Source organism: Myotis nattereri (genome assembly GCF_964212035.1).
Source record: "Myotis nattereri genome assembly, chromosome: 8".
NCBI lineage: Eukaryota > Metazoa > Chordata > Mammalia > Chiroptera > Vespertilionidae > Myotis > Myotis nattereri.
The window spans coordinates 35463666-35491215 of record NC_138083.1 but is presented as its reverse complement, the minus strand read 5'-3'; the positions used below and the strand labels follow the sequence as shown (position 1 = coordinate 35491215).

General features: G+C 43.6%; 1 protein-coding gene across 2 annotated transcripts; it reads left to right on the top strand.

Annotated features, from left to right (window-relative positions):
• The first annotated feature begins 246 nt into the window (after window positions 1-246).
• PXMP4 (peroxisomal membrane protein 4) lies at window positions 247-26436 on the top strand. 2 transcript variants are annotated; one of them, XR_013996314.1, is made up of 5 exons: window positions 247-435; window positions 4531-4593; window positions 8606-8804; window positions 13259-13878; window positions 25716-26436. XR_013996314.1 is itself a non-coding variant. In XM_081097007.1 (4 exons), the coding sequence occupies exons 1-4, from the start codon at window positions 323-325 to the stop codon at window positions 13520-13522; spliced, it is 639 nt and encodes a 212-aa protein (XP_080953133.1). In that variant the 5' UTR covers window positions 264-322; the 3' UTR covers window positions 13523-14137. The 2 variants fall into 2 exon arrangements, 1 of the variants encoding a protein (XP_080953133.1); XM_081097007.1 differs by lacking the exon at window positions 25716-26436 and having other exon boundaries at window positions 264-435; window positions 13259-14137.
• The last annotated feature ends 1114 nt before the right edge of the window (window positions 26437-27550 follow it).

Here is a 27550-nt window from a genome sequence, read left to right as displayed (position 1 = left end):
CTTCCAAATCCAAAGGAACATGCTTTCTGATTGGACAAATCCAGTAGCGTTTCTAACATGCCTTAGCGGAGCCCACTGTGATTGGTTACAAGCTCTCCCTTTCTTCCAATCAGACTTCTACTCGGGAGAGTGCGTGAGTCTTGTGCGGTGCGTGTGCCCCATGACTGGGTCTTCATATCTGAGTGACAGAAGGCACAGCCTATGGTTGTGAAGATGCGGAGGCGCGGCCCCGAGCTGCGTGTAGTTGAGGGCTGTGCCCCCGGAAGCCGGGCTGTCAGTGCGCGTCGGACTCAGCGTTCCACCCTCGAGTGATACCCTCGCTATGGCCGCCCCGCCGCAGCTGCGAGGTCTGCTCCTGGCTGTGAACGCGCTGTTGCGCAAGCGTCGCTACCACGCTGCGTTGGCCGTGCTTAAAGGCTTCCGGAACGGAGCAGTGTGAGTGGGCCTAAGTCCGGCGGGGGCTCGGGGACGGGCCTGGCTCGGGTCAGCGGCGCGGGTTCCCGGCCTGGCGTCGCTGCGCTGTGTGCCCTTGAGCAGCCGTAGTGCGTCCGTGTCCACTATCTGCTGTGGGCGCTGGATTCTGGGTCCCGCGCGCCTTCTGAGCCAGAGATCCCACTATGCTTTTTCTGGGTACTTCGTGCTTTGCAGCCTGGTCCTCTCGCCTTGACCACCTCCCACGCCAGTCTCTCTATTCCCTGCTTTAAAGTCTAGTTTCTCCCTTGCCCTCCCCCTCCGCTGTATGCCCTTGGGCCTCTCTGGCTTCAGTGGCCCCATCTGCACAAAGGGAAGCTGGCCTCTAGCAGACCTCTGCCTATGCTCCCGCCACCCCGCCTCCCCCATTAACCTGGCCTTGGGCTCACACCCGGTTTCTCACTCCCCATCTGCATAACTCTAGCGCTAAATCCCCATCTAGCACAGGGACTCCAGGGTCATAAGCCTCAGGAGTGACAGCAAATGTTTTAAAAAGTTGCAGATGCAGTACTTGCTGGGCAGATTGATTCCACCCTGGCTATCAGTCCTGCAGAAGATGTCTTGGGGTAATTTCCACTGCCTGTTCTTGGAGGGGAGCTCGGCCTCCTTTAACCTCATGCATAACAGCTGTCATTTATTGAGAGCCTATTGTCCTAGAACTGGGAATGCAGCAGAGAACAAACTGAACAAAGATCTCTATCCTCCTGGAGTTGGCATCCTAGTGGCAGCCTGGCCTGGTGATAAGGATGTGGACGGCCTCAGTTTGAATCTTGGTGCCACCTATCTGTGTGATCTTGAGCAAGTTATTTAGCCTCAGTTTCTATAAAATAGGGATGATAATAGGACTTACACTGTCAGAGAATTGAGTCAATATGTATGTAATGCTTATGTATGAAATGCTTAGCACAATGCCTTATATACATGTATTACTGTTGGCTGCTGTTATTGTTTATTCACATGGATTCTACCCGGCTCACTTTCCTCACCTTTTTCAGGCCTCTGTTTGTGTCGCCTCCTCAGTGAGGCCATCCCTGAACTCCCCACCTTCTTCCCTACTTAATTTTTCTCCATAGTACTTGTCACCATCTAACACTCAGTAGTTCACTCATGTATCCTGTTTTATTTTTTTCTTTATATTTTTATTGATTTCAGAGAAAGGGAGAGAGAGGTAGAAACATCAATGATGAGAGAGAATCATTGATTGGCTGCCTCCTGCATGCCCCACACTGGGGATTGAGCCCATAACCCAGGTATGTACCCTGACTGGGAATTGAACCATGACTTCCTGTTTCCTAGGTCAATGCTCAACCACTGAGCCACGCCAGCTGGGCATGTATCCTATTTTTATACTCTGTCTCTCACTAGAAAGTAAGCTTCATGGGGACAGAAATTTTTATCTACTTTGTCCTTTGGTATATTCTTAGTACCTGGTACATAGTAGGACTTCCAAATATTTCTTGAATGAATGAGTAAGTGTGCAAGGTAAGAATTGTCATTGTCCCCATTTTCCAGATGTGAAGACTGTGGCTCAGAGAGGTAAATTCATTACTCTTGATTATGTCACTTAGTCAGGTTCCAAGCCAGGATTTAAACCCAAGGATGCCCAAGACCAGGCTCTTGACTTCCTTGGGCACCCAGAGTTTCAGGTAGAAGTTGATTCCTGCTGAGCCATGCCTTGGTGTGATGAGGGTGGAATGGACCCTGAGATAACATCAGTTTCCCTTTGCCAAGATATTCTTAGGACTAAGCAAGAGTTAATAGGAGTCACACAAGCCCTGGTGCCAGCAGGCATTGCCCAATGCTGGCTTTGTACACCTGCTCCCACTCAACTCTTCCTGTGATCTCAGGAACCTTCCCAGCCAAGGAAGGCTAAGGTCAAGCCCTTGGGCTCAAATCCCAGTTCCCTCATTTCAAAGCTGGGTGCCCTTCATCTCTTCTGGCCTCAGTTTCCTCCCCTGTAAAATGGGAACAAATTCACCTATACAGGGGTTTTTCTAAGCAGTGATCCCATTATACTGGTTAGCTAAGACACCATGCCCATCCAGAAGGATCTGGAGTCCAACGGGCAGACTGATCTTGAAACTGTCATGGCAGTGCCAGGTGATTGGAGTGCTGTACAGAAGAGATGATGCTGATATTTTGAAGGCTGAGTTGGAGTTTGCCAGGGGGAGAAGGGCACCCCAGGTAGAAGGGATGGTTTGAACAAATGCCTGGAGGTGGAAAAGAATGCTGTTCGTGAAGAAAGGCCATCCATTTAGGGAGACAGTCCTGGACGACTGAGCATGTGAACTTTGTAAAATTTAACTCAGTTTGGTGTTCCACGCCTAAACATATCAATGTACATCTCACCGAATAAGAGCATTTTCTTATATGGCTGAATTGTCATGATTGCATTTAGTAAGTTAATAGTAATCCTATAATGTAGACTACTGTCCAGCCAGTAGTCAAATCGTTTCAGCTGTCTCCCAGATATTCTCCAGCCTTGATCCAGACCAGATCCTCCAGGACATCACATTACACCTGTGCCATTCTGTCCTTTAAGTCTTTTTAAATCTAGGGCATCCCTTCTTTCAGGACACAGAGTAATCCTGTGAACAGTAGTAGCCAGCTTCCCCTGATTTGAAGACTTTGGGAAGGGGGCTTGGCAGATTTAGGGAGTTGCGGGCACTGTTCTGCTTGTGTCTGGGCCATAAGGAAGGGTCCTTTTAGCCCTGGTCACCTGGAGGAGGCTGAGGGCGTCCTTCTTCAGGAGAGAAAGAGATCGCTTTGGATGAGGCGGGGCAAAGAGCTTTGTGGGGCCAGGATGGGTGTCCTGCCCACTGCAAGGCAGGGGAAAAGAGAGGCTTTAACTTGTTAACATTTTCATGTTGGTAGTTTATTTTTTAAATTACATAACATTCAGAAAAGCCATAACAAGTTAAATGCTAGAAAGTTCTGCCCACCCTGTCCTGTCACATAGCCCCCCTCCCTGTCGGAGGCCTCTGTGTGCAGCCGCGTGTCTCCCTCCGTAAATATTGTCTACGTAGACAAATCCGTACATTCTCCTCCCATACCTTTTAAACACGTTTTATTTTGAAATACGCTTAGATTTATAGAAGAATTTTCTCGTTTTACACACTTTTCCATGTTACACACCTTGCTCTGGTAAAACCCTGCAGTGCACATAAAGCCACCTCATTCTTTGTTTAATTTTTTTTTTCTTCTTTATTTCATAGAAGAAGAGAGAGGGAGAGAGAGAAACATCAATGATGAAAATCATCTATCAGCTACCTCCTGCACGCCCTCTACTGGAGATTAAGCCCGCAACCCCGGCATGTGCCCTGAAAGGGGGGGCGCAGGGGGAATCGAACTGTGACCTGGTTCATGGGTTGACACGCAACCACTGAGCCACACCTGCTGGGCAAGCCGCCTCATTCTTTGACTGCTGTTTAGTATTCTACTGAATGGATAGAGCGTTATTTATTTATCCAATAACACCCCCTGCAGAGAGACCCCCAGTTTGCTTCCAGTCTTTGGCTATTTCAAACAAGCCTATAGTGAACATTCACAGGTACTCATATGACAACAATATATGGCTCATGACCATTGTTTCAAGGAGGATGCTATGGATTTTTACAGCATGTAGCCTGGTCAGATCAGGGCCTGGCAGTTGGAGAACTTGGTGAGGGAAAGGCGAGTCCAATAAAGAAGAACAAGAAAGAAAGAGACATTAACATTTGGGGAACTAGGAACTTTCACATGTGCTATGTCCTTACCTGCCAGAAGCAGCTCTGAAATGGAAAATACTTTTTTACTGATGAGAATAGTGCGGCTTTGAGAGGTTAAGTCATTTATCCAAGTTTATACAGCAAAACGTGGCAGGACTTGGACACCAAGTACTATTTCCTTTCTGCGACCCACTTTGAACCTAGACCTAACTCAAAAGCTAGCATTATTTCCCTTCCTAAAATGAGGTTAGGATTAGGGAGGGGGGGGGGGGGGGGAAGGGGATCAAAGAAATAGCCCAGAAAAACATTAATACAGTGATGCCGTAGTAACTGTTTTCTTTTGTTTTTACAGCTATGGAGCCAAAATCCGGGCCCCTCATGCGCTGGTCATGACCTTTCTCTTCCGGAGTGGCAGGTACCCACCCCCATCAGCACACTGTTTAAACTGGGAGAAAATGTGGTCAGGCCTCAGTGCCAGGGCTGTTGCAGTAGCTTCCTAGCTGGGTCTAGCCTGTCCCCACACCCACGTCCTAGAGTACAACTCTGATTCTACGTCCCTGCTGGAAACCTCCCCTCGCTCCCACTCCCTCCAAAGAAGCCCAGCTTCCAGGTGTGGCCTTTAGACCCTCCAGTTTGGCCTCCGCTGCATCCCACCCTGTTCTCCCATGCTCACCCTGGGGTGCCTTTGGCACACAGGACTTGCTGTCATTCCATGCACATGCCACATGTGGTTCTATCCATACGTTTGCTCATGCAGTACCCCCCTGCCAGGAGTTCCCTTTCCTCTTCTACCCCACCTTTATTTCCTTCTTAGCAACCCAGTTCTCTGAGGGTCACTTTCTCATGACCTCCCTTTGCTCAGACTTCTTGGTCTTCCTCTGATATCTCAAGTCTTCCCTCAAGGCATTTCTCAGAAACCAGCTTGTGATCTAGTTTTGTTTTGTTTTGTTTTGTTTTTTTAAAGAAAGCTCTTGGCTTTTAAAAAATATATATTTTTTTATTGATTTCAGAGAGGAAGGGCGAAAGCTAGAGAGATAGAAACATCAATGATGAAAGAGAATCATTGATTGGCTGCCTCCTGCACATCCCCTGCTCGGCGGGGGTGGGGGGCGAGAGATGGGGATTGAGACTGCAACCCAGGCATGTGCCCTTGGCCAGAATCAAACCTGGGACCCTTTAGTCTACAGGCCAATGCTCTATCCACTGAGCCAAACTGGCTAGGGCAGTGGTTCTCAGCCTTGGCTGCACATTAGAATCACCTGGGAATCTTTTTAAAATCCTGATTTCTGGGCCTCATCCTCCAGAAATTCTGTTTCTTTGTTATGGGATGGGGCCACAACATTAGTAACAAAGAAACAGAATTTCCGGAGGATGAGGCCCAGAAATCAGGATTTTAAAAAGATTCCCAGGTGATTCTAATGTGCAGCCAAGGTTGAGAACCACTGGGCTAGGGCATGATCTAGTTTTTAATGTATGTAGTCTCACCTGGAGCTTATAAGAATCACACATGGACAGCCTTCTGGCCAAATTCAGCTTCAAGATTTTCTCTTTTTGTATTTTTACTTCTAAAATTTACTTGTGTTTGGTTTGTTTTTTTGTGCTCTGATTCATTTTTTTTTTTTTTTTCTAATTGAGCTCAGTCATTCATTCAGTAGATACTTATTGAGTATCTGCTGTGGATCAGACTGTTTTAGATGCTGGGATACAGCAGTGAACAAAACAATGTTCACTGCCCTCACAGAGCTGCCTTCTAGCAGGAGGTGGCAGAAGAAAAAACATAATCAATAAGGAGAGTATGTGTGGAAAGGTGACATGGGCTGTGGGAAGTAGAAATTAGAACAAGGAAAGAGAGAACGGGGATCAGGAGTGCTGGAGGAAAGGCAGGCTGCAGAATTAAATAGGGAAGGCCTCAGAGAGAAAGTCATGTTCAAGTGAAGACTTTAAGGTGGTAAAAGAGTTGGCCACATGGGCATTAGGCAAAAGTGTTCCAGGCCAAGGGAATAGCCCAGGGGTCCTCAAACTTTTTAAACAGGGGGCCAGTTCACTGTCCCTCAGACCATTGGAGGGCCAGACTATAGTTTTTAAAAAAACTATGAACAAATTCCTATGCACACTGCACATATCTTATTTTGAAGTAAAAAAAAACAAATGTTTTCGGCGGGCCGCATGTGGCCCACGGGCCGTAGTTTGAGGACCCCTGGCAATAGCCAGTGCAAAGTCCCTGAGGTGAGGTCGTGCCTGGTGAATCTGAGGACCCTGGAGGGGAGGGGTTGATGGGGAGAGAACAAAGGAAGGTAACCTGGGCCCATTCTGTCCAACTTTAAAGAGGAGTTTGGCTTTTCCTTTATGTGAAACAGGAAATTGTAAGCTCTTTTGCAGGGATATGGTACTATTTGCCCTATCTTTTAGTACTGTGAGAGTGAAGAGTTTGCTGCCAGATTAAGAACAGATGGGTGAGGGTGCCAAGGGCAGAAGTAAGTGTAAAATAGGAGGCTGTGGCAATAATGCAGGTGAGTAACACTGATGGCAGTGGAGATTAGAAATGGTCAGATTCTAGAAACAATTTGAAGGCAGGATTAGTGTTAACACTTAAAAACTGGGAAATCTAACTTGTCTTAGAATTGGCAACACTGGGCCCATGTTCCTATGGGGCAAGAGCCAGCTGATTTCTGGCTATGTCCACTCACCTGACAGATTTCCAGTGTTAGTAGACCCACTCCAAGGTCCTCATTTAGCTTTGAGGACACTTGGGTTTACCATTCCTGAATTGATCTCCCAGAGTACACTCTGTACTCCTCCCTGTGTTTTTCCCACTGCCCCCAAGTGATTTAACTTAATTTATTTTTTAAATTTTTATTGATTTGAGAGAGAGAGAGAGAGAGAGAGAGAGAGAGAGAGAGAGAGAGAGAAAGAAAACATCAATGATTAGAGGGAACCATTGATCAGCTGCTTCCTGCATGCACCTCACTGGGGACCAAGCCTGCAACTCGGGCATGTCCCCTGACCGGGAATCAAACTGTGACCTCCTGGTTCATAGGTCGATGCTCAACCATTGAGCCACCGTTGCCAGGACACTCATTTTTTAAAAATTGATTTTTTAGAGAGAGAGGAAGGTAGAGGGGGAGGGAGAGAGAGAAACATCGATGTGAGAGCAAAGCATTGATTGGCTGCCTCCTGCACCCACCCTACTGGGAATTGAGTCCTGACCAGGAGTAAAACTGGCAACCTTTTGGTGCACTGGACGATGCCTAACCAACGGAGCCATGCCAGCTAGGGCTATTGTTCTACTTATTTTTCATTTAATTTTTTTAATTTTTGCAAAATGCTACCATTACAAGAACACAGAAAAAAAAACATCAAAAAATTTTTAGGTCTCCTGAAAACTTGTGTTGTCTTACTTCTAACAAGAAGTCAAAACGCATTATAACATGTGATTTTTTTTTCTTTTTGAGTGTTCTTGTTCCACTTATTTATGCGTTCATTGGTTGATTCTTGTATGTGCCCTGACCAGGGATTGAGCCCACAATCTTAGACAACATTCTAACCAGCTGAGCTACCCAGACAGGTTCCGAGTGATTTAATTCTAAAGGATAAATCAACTACCTACACTACTTAAATGTTTGTTTCTCTCAGGATAAAGAGAAAACTTAGAATGGCCTTACCTGCTGCCCTCCATCCCCTCCATCCTTCGCCCACACATTCTCTGCTCAGATTTTTCTGTCCTTTACTGCCCACTCCCTGTCCCTCCTCAGGATCTTTGCCGATCCCTCTGCCTGGGATGCAACTCCTCTCCCCTCTTGACCACATTGATTCCTCATCCTTCGGATCCCACGATTATCTCTTGTCAGGGTCAAAGTTTGACCCTTGCTTTGTGATTGTATTTCCCTCTCTGATTAGATCATAAACCTCATGAGGGCAGCAAGCAGATCTTTTCCCCCCAGAATTGTATTCCCAGATCCAGCATACAGTAGGCACTAACTCCCTCATTCATTTATTTCTCCTCATGTTCACTCCAAAAAAATATTTATTGAGCACCTACTCTTTGTCAGACCCTGTTCTGGGCCCTAAGGATGAACAAGTCAGTTGTAGATGCCACTCTCTGGTACCTTCCACTGCGATGGGGTGGGAGTGGGGAAGATAATAAACGAGCATATACAAGTCAGGTGGCAATAAGACCTATGAAGGGAAAAAAAGTAGGGTAAGGGGACAGATGTGATGGGCATTCTTTTATGTAGGGTGTTCGGGGAAAGACTCTCTGAGGAAGTGGCATGAAGTTAAGGCCTGAATCAAGGATGCCAGCAGCCCTCAGGACATGGATGTTAGAGGCCCTGAGCTCCTTGTGTGGTTTAGTTTTGCATGTCCAGTGGGTGAATGCCCTCCAAATGGCTGAGCCCGCGCGCTCATGGTAATTCCCTAATTTTGTGCAGCCTCCAGGAGAAGCTTCGGGCCATCCTGAAGGCCACGTACATCCACTCTTCTAACCTGGCCTGCTTCGTGTTCACCTACAAGGGCCTCTGTGCCCTGCAGTCCCACCTGCAGGGAGAGACCCACCCGGTGCACTCGTTCCTGGCTGGCTTCATCGGGGGCTTGCTGGTGTTTAGAGAGAACAATAACATCAACAGCCAGGTAAAGATCCTCCCCAGGGATGTGTGTGGAGGCTGGCTGGGTTTGGGGTGGGATATGGCTCAGGTATGAGTTGGGGGTCGGGGGGATCAAAGAAGATGAGCTCTTGGCTCCCTTCCAAGTCTGAGGATCTGTGATTCACCAGTCCCCCTGTGATCTTGGGAAGGTCACCTCCCCCTCAGTTTCCTCGTCTGTAAATCAAGCAGTTTATTGGAATGTTATGATTCCCAAAATCAATGTGTACCGCTCTCTGGGGGCAAAGATGTTTTTATTTTTTTAAAGAAAATCATTGCAGCCCTAGCCGGTTTGGCTCAGTGGATGGAGCGTCAGCCTGTGGACTCAAGGGTCCCAGGTTTGATTCCGGTCAAGGGCATGTACCTTGGTTGCGGGCACATCCCCAGTGGGGAGTGTGCAGGAGGCAGCTGATCGATGTTTCTCTTTCGTCGATGTTTCTAGCTCTCTATCCCTCTCCCTTCCTCTCTGTAAAAAAATCAATAAAATATATTTTTTAAAAAATCATTGCAGTGAAATAAGAAAAAAGAAAAGTGACCCTGGAATATGATTTTCATAAAACAATATTTATTAAAGAATTGCCTCTTATTCTGTAACTTGCCCTTTTCTGGGTTAAAGTTCTATTTATTTTTTACTTTTATTGATTTCAGAGAGAGGAAGGGCGGGTGGGGGAGAGAGAAAGAGAAACATTAATCAGTTGCCTCTCGCACGCTCCCCAAACCAGGGATCAAATCTGCAACCTGGGCATGTACCCAGACCGGGAATTGAGCTTGCCACCTTTTTATAAAAAAAAAAAAATCAAGATTTCTATTTTATTTATTTATTTTTAAATATGTTTTTATTGATTTTGAGGGAGAGAGGAAGGGAGAGGAATAGAGAGATAGAAACATTGATGCAAGAGAAACATCATTGACCGGCTGCCTCCTGCATGCCCTCTACAGGGGTCGAGCCTGCAACCCAGGCATGTGCCCTGACCAGGAAATGAATTGGTGACCTCTCGGTTCATGGGTCAGTGCTCTAACCGCTGAGCACACAGGCCAGGGCTTATTAAATATTTTTAAATGATAAAAACAGTTTTATTTTCACATTTTAAAAAATGCAGATTAGCCCTAACTGGTTTGGCTTAGTGGATAGAGCATCAGCCTGCGGACTGAAGGGTCCCAGGTTCGATTCCAGTCAAGGGCATGTACCTTGGTTGCGGGCACATCCCCAGTAGGGGGTGTGCAAGAGGCAGCTGATCAATGTTTCTAACTCTCTATCCTTCTCCCTTCCTCTCTGTACAAAATCAATAAAAATATATTTTTAAAAAAATGCAGATTAAACAGCCTCTATGTGCCTGGCATATGTCTAGGTGCTTGGGATACATGATAATAAAGTAGAAAATAAATTGAAAAGAAAGTTTCTATCCTCCTCCAATTGTCAAGCCACTGTCCTGGGACAGTCACTTTAATTGTGTCTTGTGTAGCCCTTCAGAAATTGTCTATGCTTGTTTCAGTGTACATATCAGGAGTTTTCCACCAATGAGATCATACTGTGTTTTTTTTTTTTCCATGGGATAATGTATCTTGGAGACCATTCTTGTCAGTCCTTCAGCCTTTTTAATATCAAGAGCCCTCCACTGCTGGGTGGGTGGATGGGCCAGCCTTGATTTTGCTAATCTCCTCTCAGTGGGCATTTAGGGGGTCTGTAGCCTTTTGCCATTGCACACATGCGGTCTGCATCTTTGTTTGGACCTCTTCCTGCATATGTGTCAGTCTGTTCAAAAGTTCCTAGACATGGAATTATGGAGTCTGTGAATGTGAGTGTTTTGTGTTCTGAGAAAATTTTTATATTTGTTAGAAATTTCACATCCAAAGGCTAAGAATCCTGGTCACACCATTTCCTTCTTCCTCCCCTCTTTTCCTTGGCCCCTGGCAATAATTATTCTGACCTCCATTTCTAAAATCTTCTCATTTCAACAGTGTTATGTAAGTGGAGTCACTACAGTATGCAGCCTTTGGGGTTGGCTTTTTTCACGCGGCATAATTCACTGGAGATTCATCCAAGTTGTTGAGTCTGTCAGGAGTTCATTTATTTTTATTGTTGAGTGGTGTTCCATTGCATGGATATACCACAGTTTGTTTAAACATTTATCCCCAGAAGGACATGTGAGTTGTTTCCAACTTTTGGCTGTTAGGAATACAGCTGCTAAGAACATTCTTGTACACGTTTTTGAGTGAGCATTAGTTTTCATTTCTCTGGGATAAATGCCCAAGAGTACAGTTGCTGAATCAAATGGTACATGCATGTTTAGTTTTATAAGAAACTCGCAAACTATTTTCCACAGTGACTGTACTATTTTACATTCCCACCAGGAATATATACAGGTGACTCAGTTCCTCTACATCCTAGCCAGTATTTGGCTAATCATATATATATTTTTTTAATTTTAGCCATTTTGATAGGTGTGAAGTGCCATCTCATTTGTGATTTTAAATTTGCGTTTCCCTGATGGCTAATGATGTTAAACAGCGTTACATGTGCTTATTTTCCATCTGTATAACCTCTTCAGTGAAGTATCTGTTCACGTCTTTTGACCATTTACTAATTGGATTTTTTTTTTTTTTACTGTTGAGTTTTGAGTTTTTAAAAAATATATTCCAGATAGTAGTCTTTATCAGATTTTTTTTTTTGTAAATACTCTCTCCCAGTCTATAGCTTTGTTTTTTTTTCCTCTTCACATGGGCTTTCATAACAAAAAATAATAATTAATTTTGATGAGATCCAGTTTATCAAAAATTTTTTTATGTATTTTTTTGGTGTCAAGTTACTTTTTAGTTTTGAACCATCTAAGTATATTAATTAAAAAATTTTAAATAAATAATGATAAAGATATAAAATAGTACTATTTAAAATGTCTGTACTTCCAAGGCAATCTACAGATTCAGTGCAATCCCTATTAAAATACCAATGGCATAGTTCACAGCATTAGAACAAATACTCCAAAAATTTATATGGAATAAAAAAAAACAGAAATAGCTGCAGCAATTTTGAGAAAGAAAAATAAAGTTGGAGGAATCACAATACCAAATTTCAGGTTATACTACAAAGCCACTGTGATCAAAACAGCCTGGTACTGGCACAAGGACAGGCATGTAGATCAATGGAACAGAACAGAGAACCCAGAAATCGACCCACGCCATTACGCTCAATTAATATTTGACAAAGGAGGCAGGAGCATACAATGGAGTCAAGAGAGTGGTGTTGGGAAAATTGGACAGATACATGCAAAAAACGAAACTAGACCACCAACTTATACCATACACAGAATGAACTCAAAATGGATAAAAGACTTTTAAATGTAAGTTGTAAAACCATAAAAATCCTAGAAGAAATCATAGGCAGCAAAATCTCAGACATCAACAAATCAATAAATGACAAGTGCTGGCGAGGATGTAGAGAAAAGGGAACCCTAGTACACTGTTGGTGGGAATGCAGACTGGTGCAGCCATTATGGAAAACAGTATGGAGTTTCCTCAAAAAATTAAATGTGGAACTGCCATTGACCCAGTGGATTCCACTTCTAGGAATATAGCCTAAAAAACCCGAAACACCAGTCATAAAGAATGTATGCTCCCCTATGCTCATAGTGGCACAATTTATGATAGCTAAGATCTGGAAACAGCCCAGGTGCCCATCAGTAGATGAGTGGATAAACAAGTTGTGGTACATTTATACCATGGAATACTATGCAGCAGTAAAAAAAGAAGAATCTCTTACCCTTTGAGACAGCATGGAGGGACCTGGAGAGTGTCATGCTAAATGAAATAAGTCAGTCAGAGGAAGATAAGTATCACATGATTACACTCATATGGAATCTAAGTAACAAAATAAACTGATGAATGGAGTGGATCCAAAGACATGGAAGCATGGAACAGAATGCAGAATCTCATAAGGAGGGTGGGTGGGTGGGAGGTAATTAACAAAAGACCTTATATACATACTAGAGGCCCGATGCACGAAATTTCTGCAAGACTAGGCCTTCCTTCCCCTAGCTGCTGGCACCGGCTTCCCTCACAGCCCCGGCTTCGTCTGGAAGGTCGTCTGGAAGGATGTCTGGTCTAATTAGCATATTACGCTTTTATTATTATATATATGCATAACCCATGGACACAGACAATAGGGTGCTAAAGACTGGGGGTGGCGGGGGAGGTAGGCTGGAGGGGGTCAATGGGGGAAAAGGGAAACATATGTAATACTTTCAGCAATAAAGAATTATTTTTAAAAAATAAAATAAAAGTGGGGTAACAACCTTAAAAAAATAAATAATATAGTACTATTAAAATGTGTGATACCACTTCATCTTGCACACCAACTTTGAAAAACACCAATCCATGCATGGGGGTGGGCAGAAGGTTCCCAGTGGATGTGCACACCTGTAATCCCCTGTCATTCCCTCCCTGCAGATCAACATGTACCTGCTGTCACGCGTCCTATTTGCCCTGTGCCGCCTGGGAGTGGAGAAGGGCTACATTCCCGAACCCAAGTGGGACCCATTCCCATTGTTCACGGCGTTAGTGTGGGGGCTGGTGCTGTGGCTCTTTGAATACCACCGGCCCACGCTGCAGCCCTCACTGCAGTCCTCTATGACCTACCTGTACGAGGACAGCAATGTGTGGCATGACATCTCGGACTTCCTCATCTACAACAAGAGCCGTCCCTCAGAGTAACACAGCCCTGAGGTGCTTATGGGGGCTTCTACCTGAGTAGGCTCTGGGCGGTGTCCAGTTGTGGCTTGAGATTGGCTCCATCAGTGAAACCTCCCAGAGGATCCTGATTTCTCAAGATCATGGCTCTCAGACTCCAACTTTCATTAACCCAGGGTTCCATTGTCCAAAGCAGAAGCACCAATTTTCCAATCTCATTAGGTACTCTTGAATGGTGGAGTAAGAGGCTGAGTCAGGCTGAGGAACCTAAGGCATGGTTCCAGCGTATTGCTCACTTCTGTGAGACCTGGGAAAGTCACCCTTCTCTCTAGGCCTCAGGGGTCATGGAGCTCAGAGGAGGGCCCTGAAATCTCTTTCTGGTGGGTATGTTCTTTGACTGTTCTTATGCTGGTGGGCAGTGGGTTTGCAAATATGTTTTTACAAAATATTAAGTTCCTTTTCTCGAGTGTTCTATTGGAGAAGCTCTAGAGTTTCACTGTCCAATAGAAACATAATGACAGTCATATATGTAATTGAAATTTTTCTAGTAGCCACGTTAAAAAAAGTGGGAAGAAGCAGATGAGATTAATCTTGATATATTTTAGCCCAAATTTCTAAAATAATATCATTTTAACCTGTAATTACCATGAAAATAAGGTCTTTTATATTCTTTTTTCTTATGCGGAGTCATCAAAATCAAGTAGGTGTTTTACATTTACAGCATGCTTCAGTTTAGACCAGTCACATTTCAAGGCTCAGTAAGTAGCCACATGTGGCTAGTCGTGGCTGTATTGGACTATACAGATATAGAACACTTCTATCATCACAGAAAATTCTAGTGGGCATTGCAGATATAGAGCTAGAGGACATGGGTTGGAGTCCCCACTCCATCACTGTGTAATTTTGAGGAAGGTTCGTGACCTCCCAGACCCTCAGTTTCTTGTAAAATGAGAATAATTGTAATAATACCCGGTGTCCATGTTGGACTTGAATAACTACAACTGCTGTTACCCACACTAATCATTTAGTGAGCTCCTACTTCCTCCTGGGTGCTTTGCACATACTTTTTAAATCCGTACAATGACCTTACAGGTCTGTATTTTGATTTTCATTCTACAGATGTGGAAACAGAATCAGAGAAGGGAAGTAACTTGCCCAAGATATACAGTTAGTATGGTAGCCCTATCAGGGTTTGAACCCAGATTTATCTGATTTCAAAGCCTATGTGTTTTTAAGTGCCTTACTTTAAATTTAGGAACCTAAGCTAAGCTATGCAAATGTTAGCTAGTTCTAGGGTCTGTTTCAGAAGGGGATACAAACTCAGATGCCTGCAGGGGCCTGACGGTGGCATAAATGATCATGTTCTGGGTGCTATGTAGTAGGGACTGATGGGGACGTGGTGAACTGGAGACGCCTGTGCCAGTCCGATATTTTAAAACCAAGCTGGATAAATCAATCAGGTCTCCAGGAAGATTTGGTCCGTGACCCACTAATTGGAGTCCCTTGGCCTAATAGGAATATCTCAGTCTCTTTATATTTTAGAACTTACTAGTAGAAATGTACACATGAGTCACTGGAGATCTTGTTAAAATGCAAATTCTGATTCAGTGGGTTTGGGGTGGGGCCTGAATATTCTGCCTGTCTCTCAGACTCCCAGGTGCTGCTGCTGCTGCTGATCTGAGCCACACCTTGAGTAGCAAGGTAGTAGGGGATGATATGGGGCCAACTGCTATCCCATGTGACACATGTGGAAACTGAACTAAACAGGGCTGAGCTGTTAGGTAACAGAGTAGGGATTAGGTCTGACTCTAACAGCTGTGTTCTCAGCCACGATGTTGCACTGCCAACCTGGAGAAAGTGATCTTGAAGTTCCCTTAGTTCATTCTGTGGAGGGTGAATGAGATCCTAAGGTTATGGGAGAGGAGGGGGTCATCATCAGCAAGTGGGTTTTATGGCAGATGTAGGGGGGCCCTGCCCATATCTCTTCTAGTTTACCATGTTAGTGCACACCAGCAGCTTTTCCAACAGCCACCCCTTGTGTCTTTCTGCCTGAGGGCATCACTTGCCACTGGCACCTGCTTTGCCACCCTGCAGCAGACCTGCAGTGCTGAGGGATTAACACATCCAGGGCACAGCTCTCAATCAATGCCTGATAAATAGCCCCACTCCCACTCCCCTCGCCCAGTAGGCATGCTCCACTCTGGCTCTCTGGGCACCCCAGCAGGACTGAGCGCCTCTTGTCCACAGTGGTCACTTGCTCGATAACACCTCCTTTCCTGTCTCCCTTCCTCAGGCCCCTACCAGTGCTTCCTGGGACCACTTCTAATGTAACCCACTTGCACTTGGGGTCTGCTATCGGAGAACCCAAACGAAAATTGGCCTCTGGTATAGCAGGTTGAGAGGTAGTATAACATGGTGGTTGGGGACATAGGCTTTGTAGCCAATGTCTGGGCTCAGCTCTGGTTCTGTTGTTTCCTAGGGCAAGTGACTTAACTATTCTGTACCTGTGTTTCATCATCTGTAAAGAAGGTGTTCTATAGGGTGATCTGGAGGATTAAATATGACACATAAAGTAAGCACTCGGTAAATGTTTGCAGTTATTTCTAATAGTGTTCAAACATAGAAGGAAGCGTGGTCCTGAGAACTGAGTACCCTGCTTTCAGCCTGTCCTGCCCTCCAGCTGAAGGTAAAGCCTTGGCTGCCTGCCCTCCCCACATCCCCCCGCTGCCACTGGGGGTTGGCCAGCTCCGCCACCGACTGTCTCTGCTCTCTAAGAATAGGTTTCCCTGACAGATGGCATCTCCCTGGATCCTGCCAGAGCATCTGCTGCCTCCAACTGCTCACTCCAGGGAGGAAGGCGGTGTGGACCTTGCTGAGGAGCTAAGTGCTGGCTTCCAGCAGACCTGAAAGGAGTCCCCACTCGGCTCCTTCCTAAGATCAGTAAAATGGGCATTGCCAAAGGGCACACAGTAGGCACTCCATAAATACTGGTTCCTTAAACAGCACAGTGGTTTCGCATGTTTGTTTATTAAGCATCTGCCACATTCCTACAAAACCTTCTGGGACTGTAAATAATAACTTAATTTTAAAAATATTTTTTATTGATTTGAGAGAGAGAGAGAGAGAGAGAGAGAGACATCGACGTGACAGTGTAACATCGATCAGCTGCCTCTGAGCCCATGATCTGAGCATGTGTCCTGACTGAAAATCAAACCAACAACCTTTTGGTGCACTGGACGATGCCCAACCAACTAAGCCACACCAGCCAGGGTTGTAGACAATAACTTTTAAATTAATAATATGTACACATAGTACAAAATTTAAATGGTATAAAAGTTGTGTAATAGAAAAGTCAGGTTCCATCCTACAACCCAAGCTCCTCCCCTCTTGCCAGGGCCACTCACTGTTAGCACTTTCCAGTACTGCCTTCCAGAGATATTCCATGCACAGCCCCCTGTCCTTGTCTCATAAGAACCTATTACATTACACTGTCATCTCAACAACTTTAGCATTTCCTCTCTGTCCTCTGCATTGTTAGTTTCTCTTTGATTACTAATCTGATACGCGTTCTTTCTTTGAGCTGGTTCCCTCAACTCAACCCCTACCCCCCAAATATCTTGGGCAGATCCTTACTGTAATGAGCATGAAGATGAACCACCCTAGATATCCTGAGCCTTATCAGAGACAACACCCAACATTCAGGCTCACGGAACACCAAGTGAAAGAGGAAAGACAAAGCCGAAGGTAATTTGGGGCCCTTCTGCTGCTCTGCTCCCAAATTAGAGATCTTTCAGTGAACCTATATGAGAGCAATGATTCACAGGCTGAGATGCCAAGAAATTGCCTCATGATGCTTGTTGCTCCCACCTTCCACGCGCTCTAGAAAGGACCCAGGAGATGGTGTTTCTTTGTATATTGTTCACTTCTCCCACTCCCACGAGTGCATTTTGGGTTTATAAGAATCAGGCTTTAAACTTAAACCAGAACATTGTGCTGTGCTCCACTTCCTGGAACAAACCCCACGTGTCCACAATCTGTGACTTCAGATAGGTTTCTTGTTTTAATGGATTAGAGAGTATTTATTTAAAAAAAAAAAAAAAGTCATTCCCCCCCTCTCCCCTTGTCTAGTTCCAGAGTCATAGGAAGAGAGTGTGTCTTGCTTCAGCCTTGAAGAGCATTTTGGGTGAGAAGTTTAATTTTAACCAAAAAGTATCCTGAAGGACTCACTCTTGTGAGCTGGAGGCCACACGGTCAGGCGGAGGACAGAGGGAAAGCTGGGTGTTCTTCTGAGTATTATTTTTAATTGAGTTTAGAGAAAGGAAGGGGAGAGAGAGAGAGAGAAGAGAGAGATCTGTTGTTCCACTCAGTTATGCATTCATTCATTGATTCTTGTACGCGTCCTGACCAACCCCACAACCTTGGTGTATCAGGATGACACTCCAACCAACTGAGCTATGTGGCCAGGGCTCTATTGATTTTAGAGAGGGCTTTCTAACGGAGGGCTCCCCATTTTCTGTACAGGTCTCTGCTCAAAGCTGCTGCAGAAATCACGATTTTATACATAAGACAGGAAACAGAGGCTATGGCAGCCGTGGGCAAACTACGGCCCGCGGGCCGGATCCGGCCCGTTTGAAATGAATAAAACTATTGAAAAAAAAGACCGTACCCTTTTATGTAATGATGTTTACTTTGAATTTATATTGGTTCACACAAACACTCCATCCATGCTTTTGTTCCGGCCCTCCGGTCCAGTTTAAGAACCCATTGTGGCCCTCGAGTCAAAAAGTTTGCCCACCCCTGGGCTATGGGGTCTCTTTTAGAAACCTTGTTCTCACTGCTCTTCCGGGCTTCTCCCTTCAGCCTCTGTTCGTGGGCTGCATACCAGCTGAGAGAAGGGTCAGGGACAGGCCTCATCAGCTCTTTCAGGTTACCTTTCATGTGTGTCATGAACCCCTTTGGCGTCTGGTGAAACCTATGGACCTTTCTCTTAATGCTGTTTTTAAAACCTATAAAACAAAATACATAGGATTTTAAAAAGGACAACAATTACATTGAATTTTGAAATAATCAAAATAGTTTTAAATATATTTTTATTGATTTCAGAGAGAAAGGCAGAGGAGAGAGAGAGATAGAAACATCAATGATGAGAGAGAATCATTGATTGGCTGCCTCCTGCACGCCCCACAGTGGGGATCAAGCCCACAACCCGGGCGTATGCCCTGACCCGGCAATCAAACCGGTGACCTCTTGGTTCCTGGGTCGACACTCCACCACTGAGCCACACCTGGCTGGCCACACCTTCTTTTTTTTTATCTTATTAAAGAACAATGGTCCAAAACTACCATGATTTCATAGATGCAATAGCACAAATAATCTCACAATACCTGCAGCAACTGTAGCAGGATATGGAAATAGCTGTGATTTCTATTGGTGATAAAGTCCCAGCTACTGCTAATAGGCCTCTGGTTTGTTGTCAACATTTAGAATCGATGAAAATGTTACATTGCAGTCAGAGGCTAGTGAAAATGTAGGTGTAATTTTTTTTTTTTTCGTAAGTTCATAGATTTCAGATTCAAAATTCCTACTTGAGAGTTATCTTCCAGGTCTGACCACATGGCAGCTGCCATTATTTAGCAAACCCTGAGCACGGAATAATGAAAATAATGGCTAATCCTGGCTGATCCCGTACTTAGTAAGTACTAAGTACACGGTGATATTGGAGAGTAGGCTTCAGCAATGAAAGAAGCCAGTCCCTGCCCAACCAGGGCTAACAAATGAATATGTAAATAAGATGATTCCGAAGTGGTAGGTGCTATGAAGTCAGTAGTACAGAACAGTGTAATAGAATGGCTTAGAAGGGAGAACAAAAAGGTCTGTTTTCCAGGGAAAGGTTCTCTAAGGAGGTGATGTTTGCTCTGAGACCTGAATCATGAGAGAGTCGTGCAAAGATGTGGATGGAGAAAGGGTGATTGGCCACAAGCAATTTTGCCTTGTAAAAGATAAAATAACTGGTTAACAGTTTGGTGGTGTTGTTTTTTTGTTTGGTTTCATTTCTCCATTGTTTTCAGACTTAGTAAATTTCATTTTTTCATTGGTTTCAGACTTCATATATTTAAGCTAGTTATTAGTTTGGTTTCATTTCTCCATTGACAAAGTTCTCACAATTACTCCCATTTTTATATTACAGTAGTCCCACCTTATCCAAGGAGGATATATTCCAAGACCCCCAGTGCATGCCTGAAACCGAGGATAGTACTGAATCAGTCATATATATGTGTGTGTGTGTGTGTATAAAACAACATATATATGATGTTTTACCCTATAATTGCCTATGGTAAAGTTTAATTTATAAATTATACACAGTAAGAGGTGAACAATAGCTAAAAATAGAACAGTTATAGCAATATACTGCAATACAAGTTATCTGAATATGGTTCTCTCTAGTAATTTTTTTTTTAAAGTAGTTGTTGTTTTTTTTAATATATTTTATTGATTTTTCACAGAGAGGAAGGGAGAGAGATAGAGAGTCAGAAACATCGATGAGAGAGAAACATCGATCAGCCGCCTCCCGCACATCTCCCACTGGGGATGTGCCCGCAACCCAGGTACATGCCCCCAACCGGAATCGAACCCGGGACCTTTCAGTCCGCAGGCCGACGCTCTATCCACTGAGCCAAACCGGTTTTGGCCTCTCTAGTAATTTTTATAGTTCTCATTCTAAACCTATTCCTGAACCTGTATAACTATCCCTTACTTGCAGTAAATGGTCTGGTGTCACTCATTTCAGGAGATCCCTTCTGAAGTCTTTGTATAGGCGTAAAGCTTTCTGGCCCAACACATTGTCATCAGTCGGAACACGTTTCCTGTTCATGTCTTCCACCCACAAATGTAATGCCTTTTATAATTAACTAAGCACTTATGCACTGTGGCCATAACTTTTGCAGTTTGAGGTGCAACAGCAAAATTAGCATAAATTTCTCTTTTTTTAAAGTTCTTTTTAAAAATTATTTTATTGATTTTTAGAGAAAGAGAGAAACATCGATTTGTTGTTTCGCCCATATATGCATTCCTTGGTTGCTTCTTGTATGTGCCCTGACCAGGGATTGAATCCACAACCTCAGCGCACTGGGACAAGGATCTAACCAACTGAGCTACTCAGCTAGGGATATTAGCACAAATTTCTTTTTTCTTCTTCATAACCGGAGGATATTTTTGAGAGAGGATTTTAGAGAGAGAGGGAAGGAGAGAGGGAGGGAGGGAGAGAAATTGATGTGAGAGAGACACATCGATAGATTCCCTCATGCACGTGCCCAGACCAGGTACATGCCCCCGACTGAGAACTGAGCTTGAAACCCTTCAGTGTGCGGGTTGATGCTCTAACCACTGAGAAGTACTGGCCAGGGCAGATTCATTCTTACCATAGATCTTGGCAACCTCAGCATACGATTTTTCTTCATTTCTTATTAAGTTGAGGACTTTCACCTTTTCACCTAAAAGAAGCACTTTATGGCTTCTCTTTGGCATAACCGAATTGCCAGCATCACTACTCTTGTGCTTTGGGGTCATTCTTAAGTAAAATGAGGCCTACTTGAACACAAGCACTGCGATACCAGAACAGGCTCTGATAATTCAGATGGCTACTAAGTGACAAATGGGCACGGAGTCTATCCAGCATGGAGATGCTGGACAAAGGGATGATTCACAGCCTTGTGGGACAGAGCAGGACAGCATGAAATTTCATTCACTACTCAGAATGGTGCACAATTTAAAACTTAGATAAGTTTATTTCTGGGATTTTCCATGTAATATTTTGGACCACGGGGAAACAAAATTGGATGAGGAGGGCCTGCATACATAAGCCTTAGCTAGCTCTCATGATACAGTGACAAACAGACTTGGTCTTCAATAGTTACCATTTCTTCCCGATGACAGTGATTCGCCCCAAGAGCTGGTTTCTTATTTTGAAAGACATTACCTTGGAGAAAACCAAGTGGAGGGCCCTCTTTGAGGGAGAAGAAAGGAGCACACATTTCCCATAGAATGAAGACAAGTGCTTAGGTACAATCCACACACACACAAAAAAAAATCCGTTATTTGCGCAGTATTGCCATGAATCTACACCCATTTTGTTGTTAATCCTCACCTGAGAATATTTTTTTCCACTGATATTTAGAGAGAGTGGAAGGGAGTGAAGGGGAAGAGAGAGAGAGAAACATTGATGTGAGAGAGACACATCGATTGGTTGTCTCCTGCATGTTCCCCTACCGGGGCTAGGGATTGAACCTGCAACCCAGGTATGCGTCTTTGACCTGGAAGCAAACCTACGACCCTTCAGTGTGAGGGCCGACGCTCTCACCACTGAGAAACACTGGCCAGGGCCATTATGTCCTTTTTTAAAAATTGTGTTTTTTATTGTCATTATGTCCTCTCTAATGTTGTGATTTTATCTTTTTTATGGCAAAATTGCCTTATGGTCAATGAGTTTTACAGCGAAAATGTTTGTGGCAGAAGTGCTTGCCACAAATATGCTTCAGTGAAAGTATCTAGAACCATTTACAGTATAGGATCTGCAAAATACACAGACCTGGAGAAGGGAACCAGCTGAACGCTTTCCAGGGCTGGCAGGAGGCCTGAGTGCTGAGGCAGAGTGCAGGGTGGGGCTTGTTGGAGCACTAGAGCTGAAGTCCCAGGGGCTGGTGGGTCCATCAGGCAGGCTTTGTGGGCCAGAGTAAAGGGTTTGAGTTTTCTAAGTATGAAGACAGCCTTTGGCAGGTTTAAGCAGAGGAGTGATGTGATGCTAATTTACATTTTAGGAAGACCCAGCTAAGAGTGGGGAAGAGTGTAGGGGCCAGGCTGGCAGCAGAAATCTATTGAGGAAGCCCTCCAGTGGCCCACGTGAGAGATCATGACTGCCTGGGCCAGGTGGGGCCGTGAGGTGAAGAGAAGTGGCAGATCTGGGGTATAATTTGGGGAGACTCAGCAGCCCAGAGCTGCGGGGGTGAGGAAGGAGGGTGTAGTGACTAACCCTGATGTTCCCCCTTCTCAAGCCTCCCCCTACCACCTTGTCCCCCACCTTGCCTCCTCAGCCCCTTCAGCTCTCCATGGCCCCTCTGGGGCCTGCTACCCGCCCACCAGGCCCCTGGTGTTCTGGCTTCCCAGCTGGCCCCAATTGTTGTCACTCCCCAGGGAGTCATGGGAACACACACCCCCTCCTCCCTCAACCCCTCTCTTCCCAGACGAGGCCAGGCCCTAACAATGCCCCCTCAGCCAGCCAATGGCCTGGACACAAGACCCCTGTTTCCATTCATTGCCAGCTCCAGGAGGCCTGCTGGGATTCCTGGCCTGTTTGGCATATATATAACTCTGGCTTCCAGGAGGGATTTGTTGTTGTTGTTGTTAAAAAAAATACACACAACTCTGCCTCCTCTTCTCTGGATCTCTTAATATATTATAAAAAGCCTTTCTCTTCCCATCCTGAGCCCTCTCTACTCCCTTTCCTGAACGCATTTGGCATGTGCCTGTCAATCCAGGACCAAATGCAGGTCAGCAGGTGCCAGTGAGAAAATGAGAAAAAGAAAGAAAAGCTGCTCACTCCACCGTGGCCAACCTCGAATGGGCTGGTGAGGATGAAGATCGTGAGACTAATCTGAGGGCTTATGACATGGCAGGCACTGTGCCCAGCGCTTTTTGTACACCATATCTCATTACTTCTGAGACTCCATTGAAGATGAGGTGCAACATTATTTTGAGCCCCTGAGAAAGAAAAAAGCTACTGAGCAAAAATGGACATCATGTAGTCCCAAGTTTCTATGGAAGGAATTATAACAAACATCTTACAAGAAAATACGTAAATATGTATTGTTTGCATGAAAAGGACTGGAGAGTACCCTAGCGGGTTTGGCTCAGTGGATAGAGCGTCTTGCAAAGGCTCGACCCCCAGTAGGGGGTGTGCAGGAGGCAGCCGATGAATGATTCTCTCATCATTGATGTTTCTGTCTCTCTTACCCCTCTCCCTTTCTCTCTGAAATCAATAAATATCCTATATAATAAAAGCCTAATATGCAAATCGACCCAATGGCAGACTGACAGGTGGAACAACCAGTCACTATGACGCACTGACCACCAGGGGGCAGACGCTCGATACAGGAGCTTCCCCCAGCCCACAGAACCCAGGCCAGCCAAGGCGGGTGCCAGCAGGGCCCCCACCTTGATCGCCCCACCGGTCACCCCATAGATTGGCCCTGATCGCCTGCCAGGCCCAGGGACCCTACCCATGCACAAATTTTGTGCACTGGGCCTCTAGTGTGTGTGTATATATATATATATATATATATATATATGTGTGTGTATATATATATATATATATATATATATATATATATATATAAAAAGACTGAAGAGAAACATCGCAAAATACTACCCTGTTCTCTTTGAGGGGCAGAACTGGGAAATTTATATCAATTTCCTGTACACATTTCTTTTGAGGATTTTTTTTTTATTTTGAGGATTTCTTATATATATTTATATTTATATATATATATATATTTTATTATTATTGATTTTTTACAGAGAGGAAGGGAGAGGGATAGAGAGTTGGAAACATCAATGAGAAAGAAACATCAACCAGCTGCCTCCTGCACACCCCCCACTGGGGATGTGCCCACAACCAAGGTACATGCCCTTGACTGGAATCGAACCCGGGACCCTTCAGTCCACAGGCCGACGCTCTATCCACTGAGCCAAACCGATCAGGGCTCTTTTGAAGATTTCTACAGGCTCTGGAACATTTGTGTTCAGGTGAACAAAAATTTCAATCCTCATCACAGGTCCTTCCTCCACTTTTAAAATTATGATGCTTCATCTAAACTTTCACATTCTTTTATCTTAAAAAAGGAAGTATCAACCCAAATATTTTTCTTTTTTAAATTTTTTAAAAATATATATTTTATTGATTTTTTACAGAGAGGAAGGGAGAGAGATAGAGAGTTAGCTGCCTCCTGCACATCCCCCACTGGGGAAGTGCCCGCAACCCAGGTATATGCCCTTGACCGGAATCGAACCTGGGACCTTTCAGTCCGCAGGCCGACACTCTATCCACTGAGCCAAACCGGTTTCGGCACAACCCAAATATTCTTAAAATGCCCTTTCTAGATTCATTCTACTTCAGTTATATGTTTTCCAACTACTTCTATAGCTGTGAAGTTTGGTCTTTTATACATTTCCGAAGGCTATGCTTTTACAAGTGACATAATTATTCTTTTGGGTAGTACAAACTGTGCTTTTGGAGGGTTGTAAAGTATTGGCTGCCTCAAGACTTATGACAAATTCTGAATGGTCTCTTGGTGATCAACAGTGATGACTGTCCCCAAGGAGATGAAATCCCATCTGTCACAATACTGGTTCTGGAGTTGAATGTGTTCCTGGCCCCTCAAGCAATCAGCATATGCCCCAAAATAGCTTTGTAGAAAGTACAAAGTGATCATTGACAGAGTCAGGCCCTTTACATATTAAAAGTTCTGGGTCACAGGTATATTTCAAAGCAGAGCCTGGAATGGCTCAATTATTGGTAACATCTTTCAAACTGTCAAGGAAGGCCCTTCAAACTAATCAAGTTTAATATGAATAAGGTAGTTTCCATTTTGGCATCATTTCTCTTTGTGGATGCAGCATTTTGAAAATTCAAATAGCCTGCAATCCAAATCCCAGAGGACCACATTGAGGGTGACCTTGAAAACACTGCTGAATTTGCCATTTACTTAAGCAGATGGGATCCCTCCTCACTCCCCTACCCCCAAGGACTTAAACAAGAAATGATGTTAACTATCTATATATATAAAAGGCTAATATGCAAAGTGTCCCCTCAGGAGTTCGACCAGGAGACTGGGAGTTCTATCACTTGCTATGACGTGCGCTGATGACCAGGGGGTGGCACAAAACAGCAGCAGCCATGAGGCGCTAAGGGAGCGAGAGAAGGAGGAGGTGAGGAGGTAAGAAGGTGGGGAACCTGATTGCTGGCCAGGCCTAGGGACCCTACCCATGCACGAATTTCATGCACCAGGCCTCTAGTAGGGTTAATAATAGGAGGAGGGGAGAGAATTAACTTTAATCATTACTAACGAAACTTTTGAGAGGAAAGATGTACACATATTCTCAAGTGGCTGTGACTGGACCTGCAAATCAAAACCCTTATCAATTTTCGTTTTGTTTTGTTTTGCAGAAAGGAAAACACAAACTGTGAGGGTCCTTTATACTGAGCTACATTTAGAAACAATCAACTTTTAAAGATAAGTTTATTTCTTGTATATGACCTGGAATTCTTCCCGTCTGAAAACAGGTGCAGAAATGGCTACCTCCAAGTGAGTTGCATAAACGTATTTCTTGAGGGTGTTTTTCTTCCCTCTCAGATACTTGTTTTTATTTAAGATTGTTACATGGTCAATGAAATGCTAACTTCTATTCCATTCTTTGCTGGAAGGAAGTGCTTATTCATTAATTGGAAAGAAAAGGAAAGAACCCAACTGGTTAAACTAACCACTTTCTGTTTTCAACATCATCTGCCAAAAATAATGTCTGGCATTATGAGGGGGAGAAAAACAAATACAGTTGGAGATTTGAGAAAAATCAATTCATTTTAGCATTATGTTACTTTTATGAAGGAAAATTAAAAAAAAAAAACAACAAAGAAGTGGTTGTGAATCACAACCCCAGGTATTAAAATATGAAATGTTTGCTTATCTTGGTTCCTGAGTTCTGCCTTAGCCAAAAGTTAGTTTTCCTGGAAGATACATAAAGACCCTTGGATTTCTAGAAAACTTTTTAGTGAATGTGTCATTATCCTTAACAGGACTCTGATGGTTCTCTAAATGTTACAGCTACTTCCCTAAATTAGTTTTTATTTTTGTAAGAACATAGTTTATGCATTAAAAAGAAGTGCTTTCAAATTCTTTCTTGGTCAATAGCTTTATTCTCTCTCGTTTTTTGTTTTTTTTTTTTAGTAATATAACTAAGAAACAAAGGAAAACAACTTTGAAATTCTATTAAAATAAAACTATTTTTTGTATATAGTAGAGCCGTGTCTAGTGAATATTAATTTGTTGATTAATACTGATTGCATGTAGGGTTCTACCGCAAAATAAAAAATAAAATCTTGTAAAAGTCATTCATTTATATTTAATTGTTCAGCAGGTTGTTCAACGCTCGGAAAATATTTCATATTCTAAAAAGAAAATTGCTAATTCTGTCTCTTCCCTGGCAGTTTCAGTGGCAAGGAATTGTTTCTTACAATTCAACTTCCTTTTCTTCTGTGGTCTTCAGAATGTGGAATTGACCTGGTCACAACTGCTGCAGGATAATGCTAATAAAATGGTTCCTAGGACAGAAGTTAACTTTCTTTTTTTCTTTCCTGTTTTTTCAAACTTTATTACTTTTTAAAGTGAATTAATTTTACATTTTTATTATATTTTAGTATAGTTTTGAGTTTCACACACACACACACACACACACACACACACACACACACACACACAATAAGAGGTACAGAGATTTACCATACTCTCCCTTCCCCCACACATGCATAGCCTCCTGCATTATCAATAACCAACCATTTGGTATATTTGTTATAATTGATGAACTTGACACATCATAATTGTCCAAAGTTCACAGTTTAAGAGTTCACTCTTGGTGTTATACATTCTGGTTTGGATTAATACTTTCTGTTTAAAATATAAAAATTTGCTATAAAATCACAAGACTTACCTGATCCTTGTTATGAACAGAAACAATTTTGGATTGATGTATCTGAAGTTTTCATCAGTTAAAGTGTCTTGAAGTTCTTAATATTTTAAGGCAATTTATTTAACAAGAACAATCTCTGTAAATTAACTTTAAAGTTAATCAGAATTCCTCAAAATTTGTGGTGTTTTTGAAGTTGAAGTTGCTCGTCACTTGGTAGACAGGGGATTTTATAAGGATTTGAATTAGAAAATACTAATGGATACTATCTTCAAAAATTGGCATTCTTTTGAATTGAAATTTGCCCCCTTGTAGTTAATA